We start from the raw sequence: 26,472 nt of genomic DNA on the forward strand, positions 1-26,472 counted from the left end.
GATGGCCCACCTACAGTCCAAACCAAAAGAAATCAAACTGAGGACATAAGCAATGAATGACTCTTCAATATAAAAACCCAATAGGAACAAAATGAGCAGTTTCACCCATCCTTTTAATAGAAAGAAAATTGGGTTGTTTTGAAGGTATTTTAATGATGCTTTGGCAAGTTGTTTGAAAATTTTGATTAATAAAAGTTAATGAAGATATTTGATTTGATGTATTTGGTAATCAAAGTTTTTGTGATTGCTTGAGATGCCGCCTCTTCAATATCTTGGAGGTATTAATATTCATTTCAATGAGGAAATATAATAGCGGAGAAGCAAAAACAATAACAAATCATTTATAAAAGAAAAAAATAATGCTCAAGAAAGCAGTCTACGTAAATATAGGTTTGTAAAATATTAAATTCAAAGCAGTTGTAATTGAAACAAACTTAATGAATCACCAATATATGATCCCCTTTTGTACAGCATCTTGAACTTGGCTGCAGTAAGGAGGAATAGCAATAGGTAGAAATGAAATCCATTATTCAACTTCTATGATTTGATAGTGTTAATACAAGGAGCACATGGAGTTGGCGTAGTAGTTGACTGTCAAAAAAAGTATCTAAAATAAGCCAGTTGATGATGTAGAAATATGATCATCTTCGTATGGTTATATACTTTATTTTGATCCGGCACATGTGATAATCACTTACTATACTGATGAATATATATGGGTAGGTTCAATATCCAAATGAATCTTGTTCTGGGTTCCTTCATGGCTATACAAACATATAAAGGTTCCCAATGAACTGCAAATCATGGCCAATGCAGAAAAAAGTACCAGCTATAAGAATGGCTTATGATATCAACATTTACTATTACCAGAAATCACAACAGGAGCATTTCCCATCTTCGAATCGATGGAATCGTTGAACGTCCCTAATGACGATCTGCCTCCCAAAAATGAATGATATAAGTTTCGCGGCAGTATGGCAATCTCCACAAATACGAAGGTTCTTGACTACCCTTATCGGTGTCCCGGGAGGTGAGTTTAGGAGTCCAAAAGCAATGGCCAATTTTTCGCTGTGATATCTAAGGACAAGTTCTTTCCCTTCCTCTTCCATATCAGCATGGTATACTAAAGATGTATCTGGAACATATCCCACCAACTTTATCTCTTTGATTAACTCGTCAAGTGCTCGACGCAGCTCTACAGAAATGGAGTGAACTCCATCTCCAGAGAAGAACTCATGCACTACATTGTTTACCTCCACAGAGCTACACCCAGGAACTTTTACCACCCCTCTATCTTTCATCAATTTCCTTATATGGTTCACATCTTCCCATCTTCCTACTCTAGCACACAAGTTTGATAATATGACATAGTCCCCTCCATGGGAGTCGTCTAATTCAAAAATTCGTTCAATAACCCGCTTTGCCAAGTCGACGTTACCTCGGTTACTGCAAGCAGATAACAGGGTGCGCCAGAGTATAGGCGTGGGCTTGATTTCCGATCCATCTATGAACTTATAAGCCTCATCTAAATGACCTGTTCGACCAAGCAAATCGACCATACATCCATAATGCTTGATCCCTGGGGCTATTCCATAGTATTTAGACATACTATTAAAATATCCTCTGCCTTCCTCTACTAGCCCAGCATGACTGCAAGCGTACAAAAGCCCCAAAAATGTAATCTCATCGGGTCGAACTCCGGCTCTCTTCATCTCTTCAAACATTGAGATGGCTTTCAAGCCATCCCCATGAGTTGCATATGCAACTATCATTGCAGACCAAGCTTGTGTATCTCTCACACGCATGTCCTCAAAGATAGAAATAGCATCCACAAGACTTCCGCATTTCGCATACATATCTATAAGTGCGGTGTTCACCTTCACAAATTTATCAAACCCTTTCTTCTTAACATATTCATGAATCCACCTTCCCAAGTCTAGTGCTCCCAAAAGAGCACATGACATAATAATACTAAGCATAGTAACATCAGTAGGCTCAAGATTGCTCGCTTGCAATTCTCTAAACAACGACAAAGCCTCGTTGGGCTGACTGCTTCGAGCATGACCTGTGATAATTGCATTATAGCTAACAATACATGGCGCCTCCATTTCATCAAAGACTCCACGTGCTGCATTCATGTCATTGCATTCCGCATACAAATTTATGAGGCTTGGGCAAATGTAAATATTATGATTCAATCCGAGTTTGATAGCAAAACAATGCAACTGCCTACCTTCACTGAAGGCCTTAGAACTAGCACATGCCTTGAGAAGGGACGAGAATGTGTAGTCATCTGGAAGAAGACCGGAGCAGAGGACTTGAGAAAAAAGAGAAAATGCAAGATATGGAGTATTAGAGCGAGCATAACCACGTGCCATTATGTTAAAAAGGACAATATCCTTGTCAGGAATTTGATCGAACAGATGGTGCGCATGGTCCATGGACGAAGTTGAGGGGTTAAGGGTGCAAAAATTAATGATCTTCGTGAGGACAGAGATGTCATTCTGAAGATTGGTTTTGATGGTAAAGGCTTGAATTTGCTTAAGCTCCCTGAGAGATGTACATTTGGACAAAAGGAAAAGAGGGTGAGGTGGATTTGTGAACTCATTATTCGGAAAGGCCGAATTTGGTTTTGCGAGAGTGAATTGGCAACTTGGGATACACGAGATACCCATTTCAGTACTTAATAATTTGAGTCTTAAACGATGCAGTGCATTGCAGAGGACAAGAATGCCGAAAAGAGCAAAGGTACTCCTGGAAATGTAAATTATCTCAACTTCAAAACACCTTGAATAAAAATTCCAGTCACGGAAGTGAAAAGAAACATACCCAGAAAGACATGAATGGATAAGACACCGTTCCAGAGTGCTAAAGTAGAAGGAGAGAGCGATGAAGCCAAATAGTTCACTGAAGGAGGAAATTATCAAACAAGGTTAGAGAGAGAAGAAATTTACCTTCAAAATGCGAAAAATATCTTTTCCCGGTTTGTATCTCTACCTATTGTATTAAAAAAAATTATATATTTAATGTATCAATAAAAAAACTTAAATGTTACATAAATCGAAATTTTCAACCCAAAAGAAATGTATTAGTAATACAGTTAAAGTATATTATTGACTAATATATTTGATATATATCAGTTATATTAATGACATAATGTATATTCAGTATATTAATTATATAATTGATGTACTCGATATGATACTCTTTATATTATGACAAAATTAAAATAAGGAAAAACACAAAATTTTAATTTTTGAAATTTTGCCGTATTTGCAAAAATAATATGGATATTGGGCTATATTTATAAATATGACCTGTTTTTGGCACTTGTAAAATTTATTATTTTCATTTTCATTTTTTAAAAAAAGCTTGAAAGTAATTAAAATAATATATCAAATTGAATTAGTGAACAAGATAGACAAACTAGATAGGTCAAATTGACTTAGACGGAAGGCAAGGCATTGATCTTTATTATCTATAAATAAAGTTAGGTCTGAAATAAATAAAATTGAAATGGCAAATTTAAAATGTAAGAATCTTTTTAAAGAATTCAGAGGGCATGCAGAAAACAGAAATTCCCAAACATTCATCTAAATTCATGAGAAGATTAATGTTTCTGTGTCCCCAACAGAAAGACAGAATTTATTACCAATCAGACCTATTGAGAATTAATCTGTTGAATCTAAAACTTGGGGAATTGGATAGTGGAAGCACATTTGGCCTTGGGAAGAACGGGACATTTGATGAACTCAGAGGCAGAAGTGTCCACACACAAATAAATCTGGTAAAGTTGAGGGTTGCCAGCGGAATCTCTGTTACACTGAATCCCAGGAGTAAATCCAAGGCCCTCTTCAATGGCGTTTCTGATACTTTCCAAGCTGTAGAACTCGTCGTTTGGTTCAATTCCTGCCCCATTCAGAAGTTTGAGTAGCTTCGCCTTCTGCTTCAGCTTCATGGCTGCTTCGAAATATTCTTTCTGGTCCAGTTCTGATTGGGAGCAAGTCCCATGTTTCTCCCATTCGTGTGACCAAAATCTCAGGCCGTTGCTGCTTGGGCAGCTCAGTGATGGCCACTGCTTCGCCATGTTGCTTGCTACTTCTGAGATCTAAGGATCAGATCCAATAATAATTCATGAGTTGGTTTGTTTGCTCGATTAATAATTGAAGTTTCAGAATTACAAGAGATGAAGTACTAGACTCTTGGATTAGAAACAAAAGGATCATGGTTGTATTCCCTAGAGATTGATATCGTATCATAACCCATAAACTCAAACCAACATCCAGTCTAAAAATTAGGAGTCGATCAAGATTGGTAGGCATCATTTTGAGAAGCATGTTTAGGATCCGACAATAAAATATTAAAGGACCAAACAAGAGAATGATTCTTTAAAATATATGGGTAGTTGCAAATATGGTAACATTTAGCAAAATTAGTGAAATAACAATTACATTTAGTTTTTCTCAAATATAGTACTTAAAAAAAACGAAAGTTCAATTTTAAAATAACAACCTTACCCAAATGATATGCATTTACTATCTCTAATATACATGAGTACTAATATATATGTGATATATATTTGATATGAGTTTCTGTACAGTATGTATGTTATACAACTGATATGATGCTATATTTGAAAATTTTTAAAAAATGTGACATATTTTGAAATACATAAAAGATTTTTGTTATCCAATGCAATTTTCCTAACATATAAGTTGTCTACTCCTCTATTTGTTAATTAATTTTGAGATGAAACCTGATACAAAATAGGAGTCGTGCATTACGTGAGTTGGGTCGAAAACGCTGTCTGGATCGCAGCTGGATGGGTAGGTGCCATCTTGGAAATTGGGCCAAAGTCCATGAATGCCAAAATCTGCTGCAGGCCTTCCTGTCTTGGGATAGCAGCAGCTTCGCTTTGTATCGCAATATGCTCCTGGCCACTGCAAATTCAAACGCGAAATTGAAAAAACTTCTGAAACATAAAAGTATTAAATTTCTGGTGCCCAGTGGTCGATGCAGTAATAATACTCAACCTGCTGAACAAAGTAGAAGAAATCGAAATCCTGAGAATGGCAAACGGCGGATAGATAGTGGAAGAGAAGAAGCTTGAATATGACGATTGAGTGGCTGGGTTTCATGTTTCTGTTCGTGTTGGTGTTCCAATGAACGATGAAAGCTAGCTGAGTTGTCTTTCTTTATAGGCCAAAAAGTAAATAAGATGGAGAAGGGGTTACCCAACAAAACAAACTAAACCCACGTCTTCTATGCTTTGTTTCAAAGTTAAGATCACTTGCAGCTTGTATTATTCTTCAAGTATGGACAAGCTAATTACTTCCTGCGAGGACCAGTAAAACTGCGAAGTCTAAATATATATATATATATTTTTTGAATTAAGACTTTATTAAAGAAACTTTAAGGAAATACTACCACCCTCTCTTTTATCAGCCACGACGGAAAACTAAAAAGCCCAAGCACCGAGTTATCTATATTAAGAGATTATTCTTAACAAGAAGATGAACAATTTTGTTAGATTCTAACTAAATGTATGAGGTAGAAAGGAAAGAACTTTCTTTCAGATCGCTGGGTAGAAGACATTGCTCCAAAAATGATATTAATCTTTGTTTTCATATTGAATAATATTTGGATATCTATATGATCAATTACATTACATATACCCATGAATGTTCGTGGCTGTATTGTAGTTTCTATTAATATAAAACATTTTTAAGATACATCCTGCTTAATCTAAATTTTTCAGGTGATTTGGTAGAATCATTAGACTAATGTCAAAATCACTAAAAATTTAAAATAACAATTTTGGCAATCATTAATAACTCCCAAGTGATTTTTGATAAAAAAAAAATAATAGAAAATTAATTTTAAAATGATTACTGTTTTAACTTTTAAAATTCTCTTTCTATTTCACCTTAAAAGAAATTTTACTTGTTTTATTTCTAAAATTTTTGTCCCCTAACTTTATTTATCTTTAATTTTGTTTTATCTTTCTAAATTGTGTCTCTAAATTTTTTATTTTATAATCTCTCTCTAAATTTTTAGTTCTCATCTGTTTATTTATTTGTCTACATTTTTTTGTCTCTCACTATCTAAAATTTCTCTCTTTTAAGATTTTTATTCCTTCCTCTAAAATTTTTGTCAAATCCTCTTTTTAGGACACGTTTGAAAATGATTTTAGTAAAACAAGTGTTAAATAGTAGGGGAGAGCTGATTCTGATCAGATTAAGTAAACGTTTTGGTGTTTAAAAAATATATAGTCCTCAATTTCTTAAAAAAAAAATCCAATTGCAATTGTAATTTGTATTTGGTGTGTTCAACTGTGCAACTCAATCTCAGAAAAAGGTCGGCTTTTTCGTGCAAATCAATCTGCCACTGGGAATTTGTCAATCTTAGGAGGAAGATCGGTCGACACGTGTCACCGACCAACTTTTTAAACTAACATAATATGCAGATTTTCACTTGCTTTATGCATAATATTATTGTATTATGAGAAGTTAATATTAATCAATACTTTTGATCAACTATAAATTGACAAAAAAAAAAAGCTTTAACAGAAGAGCCGGTACTCGTACTTGGAAGAACTTTAGTTAATTTTCTAATGTAGTTTAATCTAATTTGTAGTCAACCCTTTTAAAAAGAAAAAGGAAATTATTATTGTTTACTCCCTTTCTTCTTAATTAGGAGAAATTATTATTATTATGTCAAAACTCTACTAAGTAACCACAACAACAATAAACGAAAAAGTTATATTGGCCGAATGGATAAACGAAAAAGAATGCTTGTCCTTACCAATTTGAACACTCAACACATGACTACAAGTGTAGATACCTTTCACTCCAAGTATGCGTTTTTTTCTCCCTTACACCAATCAAATTTAAAAGGGAGAAAATTACAAACATTAACATAAAGTCCAATAATAACGTTCTCAAGTTCACACACAAAAACAACTCATAATGGATTCGGTTGGATCGTAAAGTTGAGTTGTGTCCAAATGAATGGAAACTATATGAGTTATTTATTTATTTATATTTGTGACCATTGTCCGGGTCAGCTTACACGCACATCGACTAATCTCACGCGACAATTACCTGATCTTACAACATTTGGTGCCGGAAAACACACCTAGGAACTTATTATTAATTATTAATGGAAACTTTATGAGTTTAGTTTGTTCAAGGTTTCACCCCGAACTTATTATCAATTTTACAATAATTTTTATATTACCATATAAATAAACATTGATTTATAGATCTTGATTCAATATTATTTTGAATAATTGACTTAAATAACGTTGAACCAAACCCAACCCAATATTTATTGGTTGAGTTTTGTGTTGGATTCATTGTTTGATAAGGTTTTTTTTTTCTTTGTATCGAATAATTTTTTACGATCTAAATAATCGAGTCTGATCTAAAAAGTATTTAAATCCAATCGAACTCAACCGATCAACTCTCAGGAGATAGGGAAGCTGGCTCAATCACTTCTTCAATTGTTTGATTGAATTAATATTTTTTATGACTTTGTTTTTAATTTATTTATTTGCATTGTTCGTTCTTTCCTTTCTAGATAGGGTTTACTTTTTTTTTTCTTTTTTTCTTTCCAGTACAGCTAGGTTTTACTTTGATGATCTCTTTATAGAATCTTCATTATTGCTATCATTGTTTTACCTATTTTCACAATTTGTGATGATTTTGATACACCATCGTTTACTGGTAAAATTTCAAAAACCAACGGTCACGATTTATTAAATGCACAAAAATAGAAATTGAATTATGACAATTTATTTCCCAGAGGGAATCCTTCTCAGTACAGATAATGAATGATGCTATATTTAGTAAGTTAAAATATTAGAGATTCAAATTCTCGTATCTTGTACTTAGAAAACACGGATTTAAATTATATGACAAATCTCTGAACATTATGTAATTACTGATTAGTCTAACAATTAAAGGATAAAAAGTCAGAAAATTTTGGATGTAACATTGGAAGCCGGCTGATGATCAGGTGATGAGCTGAACATTTAAATTTTCCATTAAAATACACCAAAAAACAAAAATTGCAAAAGAAATCAGACAGAAACGAACATTTAGTCAGAAGAGGCAGAGGAACATCTGTGGTCAGATCAAATTACAGACAGAGAGAACAGAGAGACATATATTATTTATTTGGCATGGATCAAATTCTTCCTAAAATCTGGGAAACTCAACGGTGGAAGCGCAGTTTCCATCGGGGAAAATTGGGCATTCTATGAAGTTTGAGGCAGAAGAATCGACGCACAAATAAACCTCATTCAGCTGGCGGTTGCCGGATCCATCGACGTTGCAGGTGATTCCTGGTGCCAGCCCTAGCCCTTGTTTTATGGCCCTCTTAATTTCCTCCAAACTATAGTGTCTTCCATCTGGATTTATTCCTGCGGTTTGAAGAGCTTGCAGAATGTTGGCTTGGTTTTTAAGGCTCAAAGTGGTCTCAAAATACCCGTGCTGGTCCAGCACCGACTCCGAGCAAGTTCCATGTTTGTTCCACTCATGCGCCCAGAACTTTGTGCTGTCGCTGCTTGGACAAGCTAGCGACGGCCAGTTCTTCTGCGTACTCCCCACCAAATCTGATATCTATATATATATAACAAACCAAATGTTAGTAATCTATGGTTGGTCTAAAAACTGAAGTTAGGATCTTAACAAATAAATCATTCCTCCACATGGATTGGATAAATTTAATTCATATATTGGATATCTAACACTTCCCCTATTTGAGAGCTTGAAAAATTGCAACAAGATCGAACAAGTAGAAATCATAATAAATGTGAGGAAACAACAATACAAGTGTTCGAATGCAGAACTTCCGACTCTGATGATTAATATACACCATTCAACCTAAAAGGATAAATCTAATTCATAAATTGGATATCTAACAAATAAGTTAGGATAAATTTAATCACCTGAGTTCGATCGAAGGGGTTGGACGAGTCACAATTAGAGGGGTATGTGCCATCGTTGTAATTAGGCCAAAGGCCGTGGATTTTGAAGTCGGCGGATGGTTTGCCGGTGCGGGGATAGCAGCAACTCCTCCCAGAAGCTTCACAGTAAGATGCCGGCCACTGCAAAGTGCAAATAGAAAACAAAGTTAGAATCTTTACAAATGGGTATGGGCATGGGCATGGGTGGTAAATAAATACTTACGCTTTGAACAAAATAGAAGAAATCGAAATCTTGAGCGAGACAGAGAAGTGAGAGGCACTGGAAAATGAGGAGTTGGATGAGAAGTAAGCGGGTGAAGAAACTCATGCTTAGACTTTGGACTTTTGGAACAAAGATGATGCTTATTCTGGCTCAGCCTTGGAATGGCAACTGCGATGATTTCAATCGTCAATATATAGAGACATAAAAGGCAGTATTAAGGATGCGTTTGTGGAAGAATATCCGCTGGTCACAAACTAATTGGCCAACATTTTTGGCTGTATTTAAGCAGAAAGACGTAACGTTCGTTCATATTATAATTATAATTTCACCATGTCGGCCAAAATTTTGTTTTCCTTTTTGTATTTATATATTATGACGGTGGATCGACGTGGCCGTTTGGGCATTGCCCTCTTGCGTTGACATTCTTTCATTTTGAAAGTCCAAAGTTCACACCTTTTACATATTTATTATATTTGAACAAATTTTAGTCAACAATACTTAATATATATCAGAGTTAGGGGCGAGTCAGGAAAAAAAAAATCGAGGTGAAGCTCTAGAGGAAGGAGGGGAGCCAACGTATATTGGTTGGTCTTAGAATAAAAAATTTAATTATCTAATTCGTTCTTCTCAACTTCTAGGAATTGAAATATTAGATCTACAAAGCGTTAAGCATGTAAGAATTTACCTCAACCCTATAAAATTATGACTTCAAGAGTAATACTTGTTTCGTGGTTGCTTGAAATTTCATAGACGAAGCATGTTTAGTTTGAAAGAATTTAATAACATTCCGAATTGGTTAAGGTTTGTTTAACGCCAATTACATGTCTAAATTGTAGGGATGTAAGAAAATTATGTTAACTTTAAAGTGATACGAGTGACCCATTAGTCACGTAGTTGACCATACAAATATTTTACCAGGAAAAGAGAAAAAAAAAGTAAATGTAGTTTTTTTTTAAATGACTTTCAAAATTTTAATAGTAGTGGAAATTGAAAAAGATGGATTTTGACGGATCCTTCACCCCTTAAAGTATCATTCATAATCATAATCTTTGCAACGTCTACCCAGAAAAAGGGTTCATAAAATGAATCTGTACTATTTTCTCAACTTAATTGTGAATTAAAAGGTAAGTGTGAAAGTGAAATATTTTTAGCAGGCGTGGACATGTTTGTCTTTTCATGCTAAATGTGAATGGCCGCTGACACTGACATTTCAAGGTTATATTTATTTAATTTTAATCTATTAAAAATATAAAAATATTTTAAGTTTAAATCTCGTTTTGTTTTGGATATGAGTTTTTGAGCCTTCAAAATATTTAACTATTAAATTTATTTCATTTTAACTTTATGGATTTTCAAAATATTTATTATTAATCCTCAACTTTAAAAATAGTTATATTTTTGTCATCATTGAATTTTACTCTAATTTTTTTTAATAGAAAACTCCTAGGCAGATGATATATTTAAAGCAGTCAAACATAAATTTAAGGTTAAATTAAAATTGTACTAAAACAAGCTCAAATTTGGAATCTTTGATAATGTTTATTAGATAATCTCGTTCTTCTCTTAAACGATCAATCTTTAATTAAGTAATACATTTTTAATAATTACCTTACAATTTTTACTATTTCTCTCTATCAATCGAGTAGAATTGTAACATTTTTTACAATATCATTATTTATTTATATTTCTAATAATTTTTTTAGCTATCTGATTCTGTTGGAATTTTGAGTTTGCAGGAAGAGTTGCAGATGAAGAATTTGGAGTGGGATTCGTTCAATGAGAAAATGGAGGAGAACCAGGAGAAGGTTAAACTTAACAAGTAATTACCTAATTTGGTCGGGAATATAGTTGAGGTAATTTCTCTGTTTTTATGTAGATAGCTTTTCTCCCTCCTTTGGTCAAGCATGTTATGCGTCTATAATGTATGTAGAAGATATGTAAGAAGTGGTGAAGTTAATATATATTCCAAAATATTCCTTATTTTTTTCTGAGTCCAAGGGAAATATGGTTTAATATGAGAGAGCAAAAAATTTACAGTTAATAGATCTCCTCAATAATGTCTGAAACATGGTAATTTTACTGAATTGAGTTTACATAAAAGATTCAGTACCGGTACAAAACCATCTAATCGCTCCATATATATTTGTTTTAAGGTTAATTCAATTATTGTAGGATGGGATCAAGAATTCAATTTATAGATCCACACAATATTTTCATGATTTTGTTTTTGGTTTCACACTAAAAAACTCTCGTATTAGTGTAAATAATTGTTCTCACCTATATACTATTCTCTAGTTAATGTGAGATTTTGTTTGCTTTTATTGCCACTCATAACAGTTGAATGTAAACTTCTTTTTGTTTGCTTCTAACGAGTCCAATAATCTTTTTTTTTTTTGAAATCGAATATTAATTAATCTCTTAATTTTATAGTCATTGATTTGAGAGGATCAAGAAGGCCACATCATTTTGCTTATCATCTTGGTTCGAGATGGACTATGACACACACCGAGATGAAAGACAAAATGGTGGCTTTATTGATCCGAGATGATCAAGAAGACCACATCGTTATGCCTTTCATCCCGATTCAAGATGAATCAAGACACACACTGAGATGAAAGGCATAATGGTGGCCTTCTTGATCCTGGATGCTGGAGCCAATAAAGTATCTCGGGCCTAAACGAACTGGGATTGAATCTAGGGTAAAACCCTAAGTTTCGAAAATTCAAAACAAACACTTGCAAAATTCAACAGAAAGCAAGTTAGCTGCTTCAGATAACACCAAAAATTAAACCCTAAAGCGTGAGAAAGTCCGAGAAATTTGGTAGTTCAGGTTGGTGTTGGCGATGGTGGGGTCACAAATGAGTATTTTTAAAAAGGAGTCAAAGATTCAAACTTATTTGCAAAATAGGTCATATATCCCAATTTCCCGCTAAACAAAAAGGAAAGCAAAAGACTAAATACTCAAAGACCCTAACCAGTAAATAAATTTTAAATCACACAAAACCGGTAAATAAACCATGCAATTTGAACATGGACCACGACCTAAATGAAAATTGAACGTTCAGTGTTGAAGGAACCACCCAAGTGAGCGAAAAACTGCAGGAAAGAAACTAGTAAGCTCCAACATTCAAGTCAATAGAATTTTAGGTGTTCTCTGGACAAGCAAATACACGTGAACGTTGCACTATTTATATTGTTGATAAGTGGAGTCTACTTAGTAATTACCATATACTACTTCGAAAATTCAAGCATATGTTCTTCAATATTGGTGGGACAGTTTACATCAGTTTATTCAATAACACCTTGGATCAATTTCGTTGATGTCCAGGTTAGGGGAGACTGCATCACTTTCCTTTGGTAACTCTTTTGGTTTCCCAAGGATAGAGGTAGTTGGGGCAAAGCCCACTTTCTTCGCTCTGCGAATGAGAACTAAACTCAGAGGAAAAAACACGTTCTCTCTTTGCGAGGTCCAAAAGTGGAGAACGCATAGCATTCTCTGCACATTCCTAGGTACATCCGTTTATTCAACAACACCTTGGATCAATTTCGTTGATGCTGAGGTTACACAAAAGGTTCAAGGTATGGTCTCTCATGCTGCGATTTGAATTACCCAACATCATAGAGTCTAAGTTCCAACCACCATTAACCTAGCTCTCATAAAGGTGAAACTTACATGTTTAATTACTTGTCTCTAGAGAGAGCCAAAGTATTACATCCATCTTGCTTACTCCAGATGAAGGTCATCCTTGAAGATATACCATTTTTCTCTATTCAGACAAGGTCTTCTCTTGAAATAGTATTTTAAAAATTAGTTTCAAAATAATTAGTTTGTTTTTTTACCCTATTGGAAAAAGTGTCCCTTAGTTCTATGGTATTAAAATTTTTATTATATGTTGACCTGAAAATTATACAGTCACAAACGTTTTACAATTTCGTTTAGAGAAGAATAGGTACCCAAGAGTGCAACAGAAAAACCCATCACCAAAATCCCCACAATGATCATCAATTCCCATCCAAATTTTCGTGCGGCTTTATTAATCTTGAGGTAGCACAAACATGGGATCATAATGGAGGTGGTGGCACTTAGAAATGCGCCTGTGAAAGCCATAACATACGGAAAAAATGGAATGGACAAAGCCACAATGAGAGTTGTGATGAGCAGCAGAGTTCTGATGAGAATGCTCACCATCCAAGTGGCACTCCATACATCTTCTATGGCACTAGAAATTGGGTTGGTTATGGCTGCATATTTGGCAATGGGATTGATGAGGGTTGTGTAAATTGCAATTTTTGTACTGATTTTATGGATGGGAAAGTTTAGTGTCACTTGATATTTTGTCCGTACATTAAGTAACCTCATATGGCCACCGAGCCATAATTCATTGTGCTTGCCACAAAGCAAACCAATAGAACCTGCAACCAAATTAAAAACCCTTCATCAATTTTATTAATTTTGATTTATTAGGTACCTTTTAGCAATCTATTAGACGGGATAAATAGATGACTTTACCTTGGAAAATTGGGTTTTAATCTTCATGGAAGTAGAAAGCATCGGGAACACAGGATGTGCACAATAACAGAAGACAAACAAGCTTACCATGGTGGGCAATCCATGCGGTTTGAAAAGAAAATCTCTTTGGTTGAAGCCAACGCCATCAAATGCACCGATCCAAGCAACACACAAAATCAAAACAAGAGAAGCCAAGACGCCACCGAAAGAAACATAGGCTATGGATCCCAAACTCTTGAGCCATGTGGTGGGCAATATTAGAAGCGCAGTGAGCAGCATAAACATCTTTTTTCCTTCAACTCGTAGAGTTCCAATTTTGAGACGTGGGGTTGGAAAAAGCTTGTGTAGATTGTCACCTTCTAATATTTTCTACTGCGACCAAATACAACTCGAGGTAAACAAACACGGAAACCAATGCTCTTCCTTTGTTGCCAAAAGCAAGCATCCCAATATCAGGGTAAGTTTTCACAAGGGGATTTGCATCCATACAACGCCTCAAAAGTAAGCCCGTATACCAACTCACAGTTGCCACTAAAAACAGAAGAATCAAACTCAACCACCCTCCTTGAGAGAGTGCAAATGGAATCGACAATATTCCCACACCTATATTTATATATTTCAAACTAACAATTAGTCTATATGTCAACATGGTAAGAGATGAAGCGATAGAAGTTTTGAGAATTCAAGAGAGAGGTCACAGCGAGATGAGTCGTTTATTATCACCATAGGTGTCGAGTGGAAGTGCAGTGATATATGCAGATGAGGTATCCTAACCAACCGAGAGAATGCATGATTTTTATCCTTGTATTGAAGTAATTTTTCAAAATCACTCCAAAGTGATTCCTGATGACAAAATCACTTTGGTTAAAATCACTCTAAGACTATTTATTATTTCTCATTATGTCAAAATCACTCCCAGTCATGTTCTAATTGGTTCAAACAGCATGACAGTCACCTACCAAACATTAACCGTTCAAACTCGCTTTTATGTGAAAATTATCACATTTTAAAGCAAGAAGATTACTAAACCCAATATCAAAATGATTTATCATAAAGCATCTTTTACAAAGTCATTTAGAGTTTAAATCACTTTTGGTTAACAAATCACCCGAAACAAATATACCAAATTCATCAAAACTAAAGAATACCCAAGATTGTACACAATTATACAAAGAGATAATGCAGAGGTAATAATAGACCTGTTAATGCATTGATTCCGTTGATACAAGTTCTGAAGAAGGTGGTGCCTTCCGGTGGAAGCTGGTTTTGGCTCTCCATTGAACTGTCTGTAGAAACTAGTTGCCTACTCTGGCTGCCGTATTATTGTGCAAAGGAAGTAAAACTTGAAACGAAATAAATAAGAAAAGCATGCATAAAAAACAAAACAAAAAGAAAAAAATTTACCCCATTTTCTGGTATCAGCTTTATGTAAGCCAAAGAGGACGGTAATTGGTAAAGACATGACATGATTCTTTCCTCAGCCACCGACGTCGCACTCGCACCCATTCCATTACTTTCAACTCTTCGAAAGTTTGGTATCTTTCTTCGTTAAGTGTGTATCGGATTTTGTGAAACTAGTTGCATTTGTTCTATCATGATGTGTTTTTCCTAAGAATAAAATTAAATAAACATATCACACTGGAGGAATTAGGTAGCAAAATTGACACATACCTTTTTTTTTCTACTATTATATATTAATAAATTCTACGGGTTACTTTAATTAGGGTGTTATAATTTTTTATTGTTTCAAAGAGGAAAAGAAAACACTATTGCATGTGGGTGTGGTTGTTCCAACAGATAGCTATTCTCTTCCAATAATTATCGTTGGAGGTAAATTTAAAATGTGTATATTCCTAACCATTATTGAATGTAAATTTGAAATAAGTTTTGTAATTTTTCTAATTTCGGCCTACCTCCAAATTGATTCAACTTCCTCTAATGATATCTCTCTAATGATATCTCACAAAAGAGGGGCAAACTTATATTTTACGGAAATTACTAGCTAAATTTTTTCTTAAAAAAAATGTCATTTTAACAAAGACATTAGTATAAAGCCATCCTCCATACGTGGAATTGAATACAATTTTTCTTGTTAGTAGCTTGAGGAACGATAACATAATTTTATGGATGGAAAGTTAAAATTTTGATTTTAGAAGGAGAATAAACACTAACCTTTCACCAATTGATTATATATGTGTGTGTGTGTTTTTTTAGTACACATGTGAGGATGGGGGATCGAACTCACAACCTGTTGGTTAGAGATATATGTTAATTACCGTTAAGTTATGCTTGTTTTGACTCATTAATCATATATATGCAAACCATATTTTGTTGGTGGGAGAGAAACGTGCTTACTATTCTTTCTGTATTCAATTTTTTTTAGTACAATAAATCAAGGAACAAGATGTTTTAACCATTAAGCTAAACTTATGTGGGCGGCTTAAAGGTAATATATATTTCCTATTTAACTTATTTATTACTTGTCCTTCCCTTATTTTTGATATGGTTTATAATTATTATTAAAATAACATGTGGAATGGGGATTTGTACTCACTCTCTTTGATTGGGAGTATATGTCTCGACAAATTGAGCTATGCTTACATAATTAGTTTCTAAATTAGACATTATTAAAAGTTTGCATTATTCATACTAAATAAATTTATTAACTATGATTGTAAAATTAAGATGACATAAAAATAAAAAACATTTTTAAAGTTTACTTAGAGATGAAAGTACTTCACATATGTAATTTAAATTATTGAGAAATACTTAATGACTAGATAAGTTATCTATAAAAAATATTTGATATCTCACTAGGTACTTGGCATGTTATTACAATGTGTTTGTTTACTTTGTTTAATAATTTTATTTACTTGGTAACTTGTTCTAACTTCTACAAAATCTAATCTTTCTTATACCAATGGAATCATATATATGGGCAAAAGTTAGACTCCATTGGGTGGGAGGAAACATTATCTTGTACATTTATTAGTGACCTAACTAAGTCAGCCTCCTTGAGATATAAAACTTTGAAGTAATAAAAAAGAAACCGATCATGTTGCTCCCTTTTTGTATCAACTTTGTGTGAGCTGAAAGGGTGGTAAAGATGGGTTTTTTTTCTCTCCCTCTCAACCATAAGTGGAATTCCCACCGACATCATGCCCATTATTTCTATCTTTTCAACTCAATCTTGTGTAAGATTTTTGGGATGTTAGGAGTGGAAGCAAAGTTATCATATGTGAGGATACAATTATTTCCGTTGATATGAAATCTCATCAAATAAGAGTATGACATATCCGATGAGACAGCAACACGCTTGGACAGAATCCCTGGGAGTGAAGGGATAGGTGGAATAGGAGGGATGGAAGAACTACTAAAAGTAATACATCTCCATCCCTTGTAAAGAAAAAGGTAGCACCGAAGAAAGGTTTTAGGTGAAACAACCAAAAACAAAGCAACAAAATTTATTGTCTAAAATGGAATAATATCATACCATTTGAAGAATACGTGAGCCAATCAAATACCTTTTTCAAAAAGGGGACTTTTCTTTCTCCTTGATTTTACATATATATATCAAAAGAAAGGTATTATGGGTTATCAACTATCTTATTGTTGCGTGAGCATAGTTCAACGGTGACACTTATTCATTTTTTTTTTCCTCTTTTAAGATTAGAAGTTCAAATCTTCATACCCCCAATTTGTTGTACTAAAAAAATATCTGATTGTTAGTTGGTTACAAGATTGAAATTTAAGCTAATTATATATAAACACATAGGAGGTTAAATATTATAGAGATGACAATTAAAAACATAAGCATTATAATATAACATTTAGAAAATACTGACATATATAATATTTTGATATACTCCAACTAATATTTTGATCAATTATCCACCATGTAAATCGACTATCGCCAGCTTGAGTTATCTTCAAAAAAGGAAAAAAAAATCTCCAATCAATGTAGCAAGCTGTAGTTTTGTCAACTGTTAGATATCCCTGGCTTAGTTTTTTGTTTTTTCTAAAAGGAAAAGAAATGTAGTTCAAACATTGGTTTAATTAGTTTCAAAGGAAATCATATTATAACCAGAAAAGGTAATTTCTTAACAAACTAATAGCTTGATGGAGTGGTTTTGGCATAGCAAATATCACTTTTGTCCCCCTTTTTAAAATCAGTATGTATTATGGTAAAGTATTACTATTTTAAATGAAAGTAATTTTGACAATAACAAAAATAATTTTAGTAATATATATCAAATTCACTTCTAAACCTACCGTTTTATAATATTTTAAAAATGACATACAAATTATTTTTAAAAATGACAAAAATCATTTCCAAACATGTGTTAAGTATAGACTTTTCCATATACCCGAAAAAAAGAATATTCATATGTTCTGGGGCTTTTTTAGTACAATAAATGGGGTGAGAGGATTTAAACTCACGACCTCTTGGTTATATACAAATGTCATTTGAGTTTGAACCCATTCCCTCTTAACTAATTCTAGCCCTTTTGGACCGGTGAAAATCCTATATATATATATATATATAATCTTTAAAAAAAAAGTCAAATTCTTAACAAAGTAGGGTATACACTTTTCATTGTCGCAAAAGAGGAATCATGTTATTCCTTCCATTAGATTAAATTAGAGGACCAAGGGTTGTGCATTACATTAATTGGCTGAGCCAATGTCACCTTTCCATTACAGAGTGGTTGTCAACTAGATGGAAATGGAGTATTCCTGTTATGTAATTGCAGGATTTAAAGGACCCAATTTAGGAATAGAAAGTGGAAGTATGATCCATAAAATCATATATATATTTTTTCTTTTGAGATAAATATAGATATATATATTGGTGCCAATGAAAAACCTAAAGTCACAATTGTTTGCATTCCATATGTTAATGATAATATGATTCAATGCTCATCCTTTACTTGTATCTTTATTTATGTTTTATATGGATGCAATTTTTAGCACCCTATTAGTATGGAATTTTATTGTTATTATTTTTATTTTTTTGGAAAAATTTCAAAGTAAACAGTTAGTTGAATGAAACTATGATTTACGCATCATTGGGGAAATAACTCTCTCTCCCAATTGAAGTCCTTTCATAAATAGCAAATAGAAGAAAATATAGATTATATAAACTAAAAAATGGTCAATTCTATTATTTTAGGAAAATTATAATTGAAATTATATTATATTCTTTTATTATGAATTTAATTCAACAGTTAACGTATTTTGTTCTTTTTTTTTTAAGGTCAGAAGTTGTACACAATCCTTCCTCTCCCCACATTTGTTTATACCTAAAATTATGTTTTGTAATTCACGATTGATTAGTCATTATTATAAGTTTATCACCCTTACCCAAAGGCCTAATTATTTGGCTTCCTATCTATCTATGAAGACTTATGTAACACATTTTGATTGTTCTTTTAAATAGTATTAATTTGATAATCAATTTTCTATACGAAAATTAAAACTTAGAGTAAACAATTAATATTACTATAAGACGTATCTGATAAAAATATAATTCATACTTGGACGGTTAAACCAAACTGAGCTCAACCATGGTTAAAGCATATATAAGACGTATACTTGAAGGTTGATTCTCTATTTATATTGTTGATAAGTGGAGTCTACTTAATAATTACCCGATACTACTTCAGAAATTCAAGCATAGGTTCTTTAATATTGGTGGGAGAGTTTACATCAGTTTATTCAATAAGTCCTTGGACCAATTTCGATGATGCCGAGGTTACACAAAGGTTCGAGGTGTGGATTTGAGGTACCACTCTCAGTCCTCTATTTGCCATGTGAAAGGTGGCTTAATGCTACCCAGCATCATAGATTCCAACTTCCAACCACCATTAACCTATCTATTTCTAGATCTCATAAAAGTGAAAAACTTACATGTTTAATTAGTTGTCTCTAGGGAGGACCAAAGTATTACACATCCATCTTGCTTAGACAAGATCTTCTCTTGAAATAGTATTTTAAAAATTAGTTTCAAAATAATTAGTTTGTTTTTTTACCCTATTGAAAAAACTGTCCCTTAGTTCTATGGTATTAAAATAATTTTTTATTATATATTGACCTGAAAATTATACAGTCACAAACGTTTTACAATTTCGTTTAGAGAAAAATAGGTACCCAAGAGGACAACAGAAAAGCCCATCACCAAAGTTCCCACAATGATCATCAATTCCCATCCAAATTTTCGTGCGGCTTTATTAATCTTGAGGTAGCACAAACATGGGATCAGAATGGATGTGGTGACACTTAGAAATGCGCCTGTGAAAGCCATAACATACGGAAAAAATGGAATGGACAAAGCCACAATGAGAGTTGTGATGAGCAGCAGAGTTCTGATGAGAATGCTCACCATCCAAGTGGCACTCCATACATCTTCTATGGCACTAGAAATTGGGTTGGTTATGGCTGCATATTTGGCAATGGGATTGATGAGGGTTGTGTAAATTGCAATTTTTGTACTGATTTTATGGATGGGAAGGTTTAGTGTCACTTGTGACTTGATATTTCGTCCGTACATCAAGTAACCCAATATGGCCATTGAACCATAATTCATTGTGCTTGCCACAAAGCAAACAAATAGAACCTGCAGTCAAATTAAAAACCCTTCATCAATTTCACTCATTTTGATTTGTTAGTTACTTTTTAAAGTTTAGGATCCTGGTCGATGAATGGTACAGAACTTAATGGGTGAGTTTACCTTGGAAAATTTGGGTTTATTCTTCATGGAGGTAAAAAGCATCGGGAAAACAGGATGTCCACAATAACAGAAGGCGAACAAGCTTATAGTGGTGGGCAATCCATGAGGTTTTAAAAGAATGTCTCTTTGGTTGAAGCCAACGCCATCAAATGCACCAATCCAGGCAACACACAAAATCAAAATAAGAGAAGCCAAAACGCCACCAAAAGAAATATAGGCTATGGATCTCAAACTCTTAAGCCATGTGGTGGGCAATATTAGAAGCGCAGTGAGCAGCATAAACATCTTCTTTCCTTCGACCTCTAGACTCCCCATTCTAAGACTTAGGGTTGGAAAAAGCTTGTGTAGATTGTCACCTTCTAATATCAAGAATTGTACTGCCACCAAATACAACTCGAGGTAAACAAAAATTGAAACCAATGTTCTTCCTTTGTTGCCAAAAGCCAGCGTCCCAATATCAGGATAAGTTTTTACAAGGGGATTTGCATCCATACAGCGCGTCAGAAGTAAACCCGTATACCAGCTCACAATTGCCACCGAAAACAGAAGAATCAAACTCAGCCACCCTCCTTGACAGAGTGCAAATGGAATTGATAATATTCCCACACCTATATATATATATCTCAAAGAGTGATTTTTATCCTTGTATTGAAGTGATTTTGAAAATTTTCAAAAGCACTTTTCCCTTATCTCATATGGGAATCGCTTTTTTCATTTCCTAAAATCACTTCTATATCATTTTAATATATTACTCCAAATATAAAAAATGATTAGGTTCACATCAAATTATCCTCAAACATGTTCTAATGTTGCAAAATAATATAGATGTCTTCACGAGTGATGTTAGAATTAATGATTTTGAAAAAAAAAACATTTCATTTTTCAAAATCACCCTCCTAATCATATCTTAAGAATCAATTTAAATGATTTTAAACTTTCATAAAAGCATCAATAGAAAGGAGAGTAATTTTAGCAATTACAAAGTCAAAATCACCCTCAAACGCACCCTATATGAATTGTGATATTTGCTGGTGCTAAATATGTTATTGTGGAAAGGTAAGAAAATAACAATCAGTTAACTTTGAGTAATTTAGACTTTTTTTTTTTTTATAATGTTTTGCTTTTGAAAATTAAGCTTTAAACTCTACTTTCAAGTATATTATTGAGCTGTAATCTGCGTTTTACAAATATTTTTAAAATTTGATTAAAAGTTTCGAAAACTAAAAAATTATTTTAAAGAAGGTTAAAAACCTAAGGTAAGGAATCGCTAGAATGCAATCATAATTTTTTAAAATACAAAATAAAAATGAAATCATTACTAGACGCGTCCTTAATTTTTTAAACTCAGCCTTTATCATTCAAACTCACTTTTAATTTATATGAAAATGACCCTATTTCAAAGCAAGAAGATTATTAAACCAAATATTAAAATGATCTATTATTAAACAGTTTTTACATAATCATGTAGAGCTAAATCACTCCTAAACATACCAAATTCATCAAAACCAAAAAATACCCAAGAGTCTACACAAAGAGATGCAGAGAGAATAAACCTGTTAATGCATTGATTCCATTGATACAAGTTCTGAAGAAGGTGGTGCCTTCCAGTTGACGCTGGTTTTGGCTCTCCATTGATCTTAATTGCCTACTTCTGCTACCGTTATTGCGCAAAGCAAGTAAAACTTGGAAGGCAATAAATAAGAAAATCATGCATAGATAAAAAAAAAAAAAGAAAAGAAAAAAATGTTACCTCTTTTTCTGGTATCACCTTTATGTGAGCCTAAATGGATGGTAAAGACGACACTATTTTTTCCTCAGCCACCGCCGTCGCGCCCATTCCATTACATTACTTTCACTTTTCAAAAGTTAGGTCTTTTTTCGTTAAGTGTTGTATTGGATTTTGTGAAACTAGTGGCATATATATATTGTTCTATCGTGATGTGTTATTCCTAAAAATAAAAATTAAATAAACATATCACACTGGTGGAATTCTGTAGCAAAATATCAACTTTATATATTAAAATATATATATATATATATTTAATAACCGCCTAACCCTGTATAAGGACTGCCTAATCCTATTACAACCAATACTAAATTTTAAGCAGTGGTTACTATGAGTTTTGAACACTTTTTCTTTTCTTTTCTTTTTTTATTTTTCTTAATTTTTTTTGACTTATTTGACCAATAGACTGATCCATGATAGTTTCACCTATTGTGATATTCATTAATCAATATTCTATATTTTTGTGGAGGGTACTATTCTTTTTGTATTCACTTTTTTTTCTAATATAACAACTATGGAATGGAGATGAGGTTGGGAATCTTAATTTAGGTAAGGAACAAAATGCTTTACCTTCACTAAGCTAAATTTATATTTGCGGCCTAAAGTTAATTATATATATTTGCTATTTAACTTATTTATTACTTTGTCCTTTCCTTATTTATTGAATTACTTTATTATTTGACTTACTATCTTATTATCCGAATTACACTGCATTATTATTATTATTAGTACTACTACATGGGAAGCAAATTTGAACCCACTCTTTTTTCCGGAAATATATGTATGTCATGCTTCAATTATAACGTCAAAATTAGACATTATTAACAGTTTGCATTCATACTAAATAAATTTACTTACTATGATTGTAAAATTAAGATAACATAAAATAAAAACATTGGTTGAGTTTACGGCTTACTCCGTGTAATTTAAATTACTTAGAAATACTTATTTACTAGATGAGTAAACTATCAAAAAAATATTTGATTTCACTTGGTACACTTGGCATGTTGATATTCATGTGTTTGTTTACTTTGTTTAATAATTTTATTTACTTGGTAACTTGTTTTAACTTCTACAAAACCTAGCTAATTGTATTGGACAATGGAATCATATAGGAAAATATTTGGATCTTTGGTGACAAACCAATTTTATTCTTACTACCATTAAATGTTTGACAATTCAGAGAGAGTAATATAAAAATAGAGTTTTTTTTTTTAATAATAAGTTGTCAAGTTTTTTTGTGGTAGTGAAGACAAGAGTTTGGTCATGAATAAAACTTTGAATGAATGAATGAATTGAATAAAACTTTGAATGAATGAATAAGAAGCGGATCATGTTACCTTTTTTTATCTAACTTTGTGTGAGCCTGAAAGGAAGGTAAAGATGGTTTTTCTTTTTTCCTTTCTATCTATCTATAAGTGGAATTTCCACCCACATCACGCCCATTACTTCTATCTTCTTCAGTTCAGTGTTGTGTAAGATTTAGGATGTTAGGGGTGGAAATAAACTTTCATATTGGATAGAGAATGAGGAGATCTAATCAGAAAAATTATCTTCGTTGATAAGAGATCTTTTGAGTGAAACGACAAAAGTTAAAGTCACAAAAATTTATGCCTAAAATTTGATAATGTCGTTCCATGTCTTTTATTTTCTTGGGATCCTTAACAATGACCATAGAAAGTCACAAGTGACACTAAACCTTCCAATCCATAAAATCAGCACAAGAATAGCAATTCGCCCAATCCTCATCAATCTCATCGGCAAATATGCAACCACAGGCAACCCAATTTCTAGTGCCATAGAAGATGTATGGAGTGCCACTTGGATGAAGAGCATCCTCATCATAACTCTGCTGCTTGTCACAAACACTCATTGTGGCTTTGTCCATTCCATTTTTCAAGTATGTTATGGCTTTCACAGGCACATTTCTAAGTGCCACCACCTCCATTATGATCCCATGTTTGTGCTACCTCAAGAAAAATAAATCCGCACGAAAATTTGGATGGGAATTGATGATCATTGTGGGAATTTTGGTGATGGGTTTTTCTGTTGCCCTCTTGGGTACTTATTTTCTTCTCTGAGCGGAATTGTAAAACGTTTATGAATATATAATTTTCAGGTCAATATATAATAAATTTTGGGTTAAAATACTCCGTTGGTTCATGTAATTTTAGTTTTGGTTCATTTTGATCCTTGTATTTTAAAATTGTTCATTTTAGTCTCCATATTTTAAAAAATGTATCATTTTGATCCCGACTATTAACTCACCGTTAAAAACTAACGGGTTTAATGATGTGGCATTGACTAAGAGTCTAGGTGGCAAAATTTAATTGCCAAATAAGATGGGTTTGATTTATTATAAATATAATATGAATAGTAAAAAAATGTTTAATATAAATTAGCAAATAATTAGTAGGAAAGATTTTGTTTGAATAGTAAATATAAAAAGTTTCAGAAAATAAAATAAAATATTCAAATGATTGAGGACTTACATTTTTATATGACCTCGAGTTCTTGTTGATTCTCCCTCATGAAATTTTGGTAGGATCTTTGATTTTTGTTGATTCTCCTTCGAAAATGTGACAGGGTCTCGGGGTTTTGGTGATGTTTTGCCCTTTTGAATAAACGAAAAGATTTTTTACAAACGGATATGATCTAACAACTTATTTCATAACTTTTGGATATGAAAAATAAAAAACTTATCTCGTAGACCAATTAATGCGAATAAAATAAAATTGAACGGAAGCATCTTAACCATTTAAAATAGGACAGTAGAGACCTAAGTCCATATATGATTGATCAACAATTAAGGAAAAAAAAAAAAAAAAACTCCAATCATAGATATATGACACCATCGTCGTCCTCATTGTCGCTGATGGAGGGCTCCAATTTCCACAACTCTCATTACTTTCATCTTCCTTCTTCATTATCAATCACTTGCACCACCTGTTGCTGGCTAGCCACACAATTCTTCCTCTTGAGAGAAGGTTTACAGATAGTGTCTCGAACATGAGTTTTGGGCAAAAAAAAAAACATGGTTTTCTTTTCTTTTATAAATGGTTTGCAATCATACTCATACGTAGATGGATGCATCGTTTTGTCAAACAGTCGCAACTCTTTTAGATTAATTTATCTTAATAGACACCTTCGAAAAGTCGTGTCCCGTAGGAGTTTGAAGGGTAAAAATGAGTATGTATTAAAAAGTTGAAGGAAAAATGGAAGGTAGAGATTTATATATAGCATAGATTATGGGAGCAATTAATTTTCCTTTACCAATTTAATTTTCTAAACATTATAAAAAGATAATAATAACAAATAAAAGATTAATTTAAAAATTGAAAATGCATGAATTTTAAAATGAAAAGTTTATGACGATTGATGAATGTAATATCTATATATATATTTATTTAATTTTGATTAGCCATTAGGTAGGAAAACTATCCCTATCCTACTTTTAGGAAGCAATTAATTTCATTTATCAATTTCTAACCATTATAAAAAGTCAAAAAAATAAAATAAAAGATTAACATTTTTTAGTATAATATGTGGGGAGAAGGGTTCAAGCTCATGATGTTTGATGAAAGATAAATGTCTTAACCACTTGAGCTATGTTCAGTTTGACAATAAAAAATAAAAAATTAACTCAATGAAAAGTCATGAAATTTTAAAACATAAGATTTATAATGAATGTAAAAATGTTTTTTAAATTTTGATTGGCTATTAATATTTTAGGTGAGGTGTTATTGGGGAGGGCAGAAAGTTTCTTTCATATATATGTAATTTGTGTGGTTTTTTTATCTATAATTTGGTAATTAGTATTTTATCAAAAGTGAGAAAAGAATTTGGGAGAGCGAAAGAGGGAGAATTTGGATGGGTGGGAGGGAGAAAAGTAAAGTTTTTTTTTTTTTTTTTAGCAAGAGAAAAGTAAAGTTAAATGAGTAAAGAAACTTAGAATTTGAGAGAGACGAACGTGGAAGGAGATATGGGTGGAAGAGAGAGAAACTTAAACATCAATAATTTAGGTGTTATTTAAGAAATGAAGAATATAATATTATTAAAAATGAGTATCTTCCACCTACTCACTTTTATATACTTTTATATATATTGCAGATAATAGTAGAAAAAAAATGGTATCAGCCAATTATGTTTATTTTATTTTATTTTTTAGGAACAACACATCAGGATAAAATTTTGAAGAGTGAAGTAGTTGGGAATGGTGCCACGTGGCTGAGGATAAAAATGATGTCAGTCT

General features: G+C 32.8%; 4 protein-coding genes and 1 pseudogene across 7 annotated transcripts; all 5 read right to left on the reverse strand.

Annotated features, from left to right (window-relative positions):
• Positions 1-317: 317 nt before the first annotated feature.
• Positions 318-3,015, reverse strand: OTP85 (Pentatricopeptide repeat (PPR) superfamily protein). Of its 2 annotated transcripts, none has more exons than XM_022295369.2 (2): positions 2,234-3,015; positions 318-2,128 (listed from the first exon to the last, which is right to left on the reverse strand). In XM_022295369.2, the coding sequence occupies exons 1-2, from the start codon at positions 2,673-2,675 to the stop codon at positions 864-866; spliced, it is 1,707 nt and encodes a 568-aa protein (XP_022151061.1). In that variant the 5' UTR covers positions 2,676-3,015; the 3' UTR covers positions 318-863. The 2 variants fall into 2 exon arrangements, with proteins under 2 accessions (XP_022151061.1, XP_022151060.1); XM_022295368.2 differs by having other exon boundaries at positions 318-2,754; positions 2,830-3,014.
• Positions 3,016-3,578: 563 nt separating this feature from the next.
• LOC111019173 (ribonuclease 3) lies at positions 3,579-5,192 on the reverse strand. The gene is made up of 3 exons (XM_022295502.2): positions 5,034-5,192; positions 4,785-4,940; positions 3,579-4,108 (listed from the first exon to the last, which is right to left on the reverse strand). Exons 1-3 carry the CDS (start codon positions 5,136-5,138, stop codon positions 3,686-3,688), a joined length of 684 nt encoding a protein of 227 aa, XP_022151194.1. The 5' UTR covers positions 5,139-5,192; the 3' UTR covers positions 3,579-3,685.
• A 2,831-nt stretch (positions 5,193-8,023) lies between these two features.
• LOC111019062 (extracellular ribonuclease LE) lies at positions 8,024-9,425 on the reverse strand. The gene is made up of 3 exons (XM_022295347.2): positions 9,195-9,425; positions 8,954-9,112; positions 8,024-8,624 (listed from the first exon to the last, which is right to left on the reverse strand). The coding sequence occupies exons 1-3, from the start codon at positions 9,297-9,299 to the stop codon at positions 8,202-8,204; spliced, it is 687 nt and encodes a 228-aa protein (XP_022151039.1). The 5' UTR covers positions 9,300-9,425; the 3' UTR covers positions 8,024-8,201.
• A 2,900-nt stretch (positions 9,426-12,325) lies between these two features.
• LOC111019060 (amino acid transporter AVT1I-like) lies at positions 12,326-15,108 on the reverse strand (annotated as a pseudogene). Its single transcript, XR_015787284.1, has 3 exons — positions 14,904-15,108; positions 13,705-14,307; positions 12,326-13,607 (listed from the first exon to the last, which is right to left on the reverse strand). The product of XR_015787284.1 is annotated as an amino acid transporter AVT1I-like (transcript).
• A 4,652-nt stretch (positions 15,109-19,760) lies between these two features.
• On the reverse strand, positions 19,761-22,342 carry LOC111019061 (amino acid transporter AVT1I-like). Of its 2 annotated transcripts, XM_088116997.1 has the most exons (4): positions 22,185-22,342; positions 21,988-22,085; positions 20,435-21,042; positions 19,761-20,320 (listed from the first exon to the last, which is right to left on the reverse strand). In XM_088116997.1, the coding sequence occupies exons 2-4, from the start codon at positions 22,064-22,066 to the stop codon at positions 19,814-19,816; spliced, it is 1,194 nt and encodes a 397-aa protein (XP_087973123.1). In that variant the 5' UTR covers positions 22,067-22,085; positions 22,185-22,342; the 3' UTR covers positions 19,761-19,813. The 2 variants fall into 2 exon arrangements, with proteins under 2 accessions (XP_087973123.1, XP_087973122.1); XM_088116996.1 differs by lacking the exon at positions 22,185-22,342 and having other exon boundaries at positions 21,988-22,178.
• Positions 22,343-26,472: the final 4,130 nt, after the last annotated feature.

This window comes from Momordica charantia (assembly GCF_013281855.1).
Source record: "Momordica charantia cultivar OHB3-1 chromosome 9 unlocalized genomic scaffold, Mcharantia_2.0 BLBB01000009.1, whole genome shotgun sequence".
Lineage (NCBI taxonomy): Eukaryota > Viridiplantae > Streptophyta > Magnoliopsida > Cucurbitales > Cucurbitaceae > Momordica > Momordica charantia.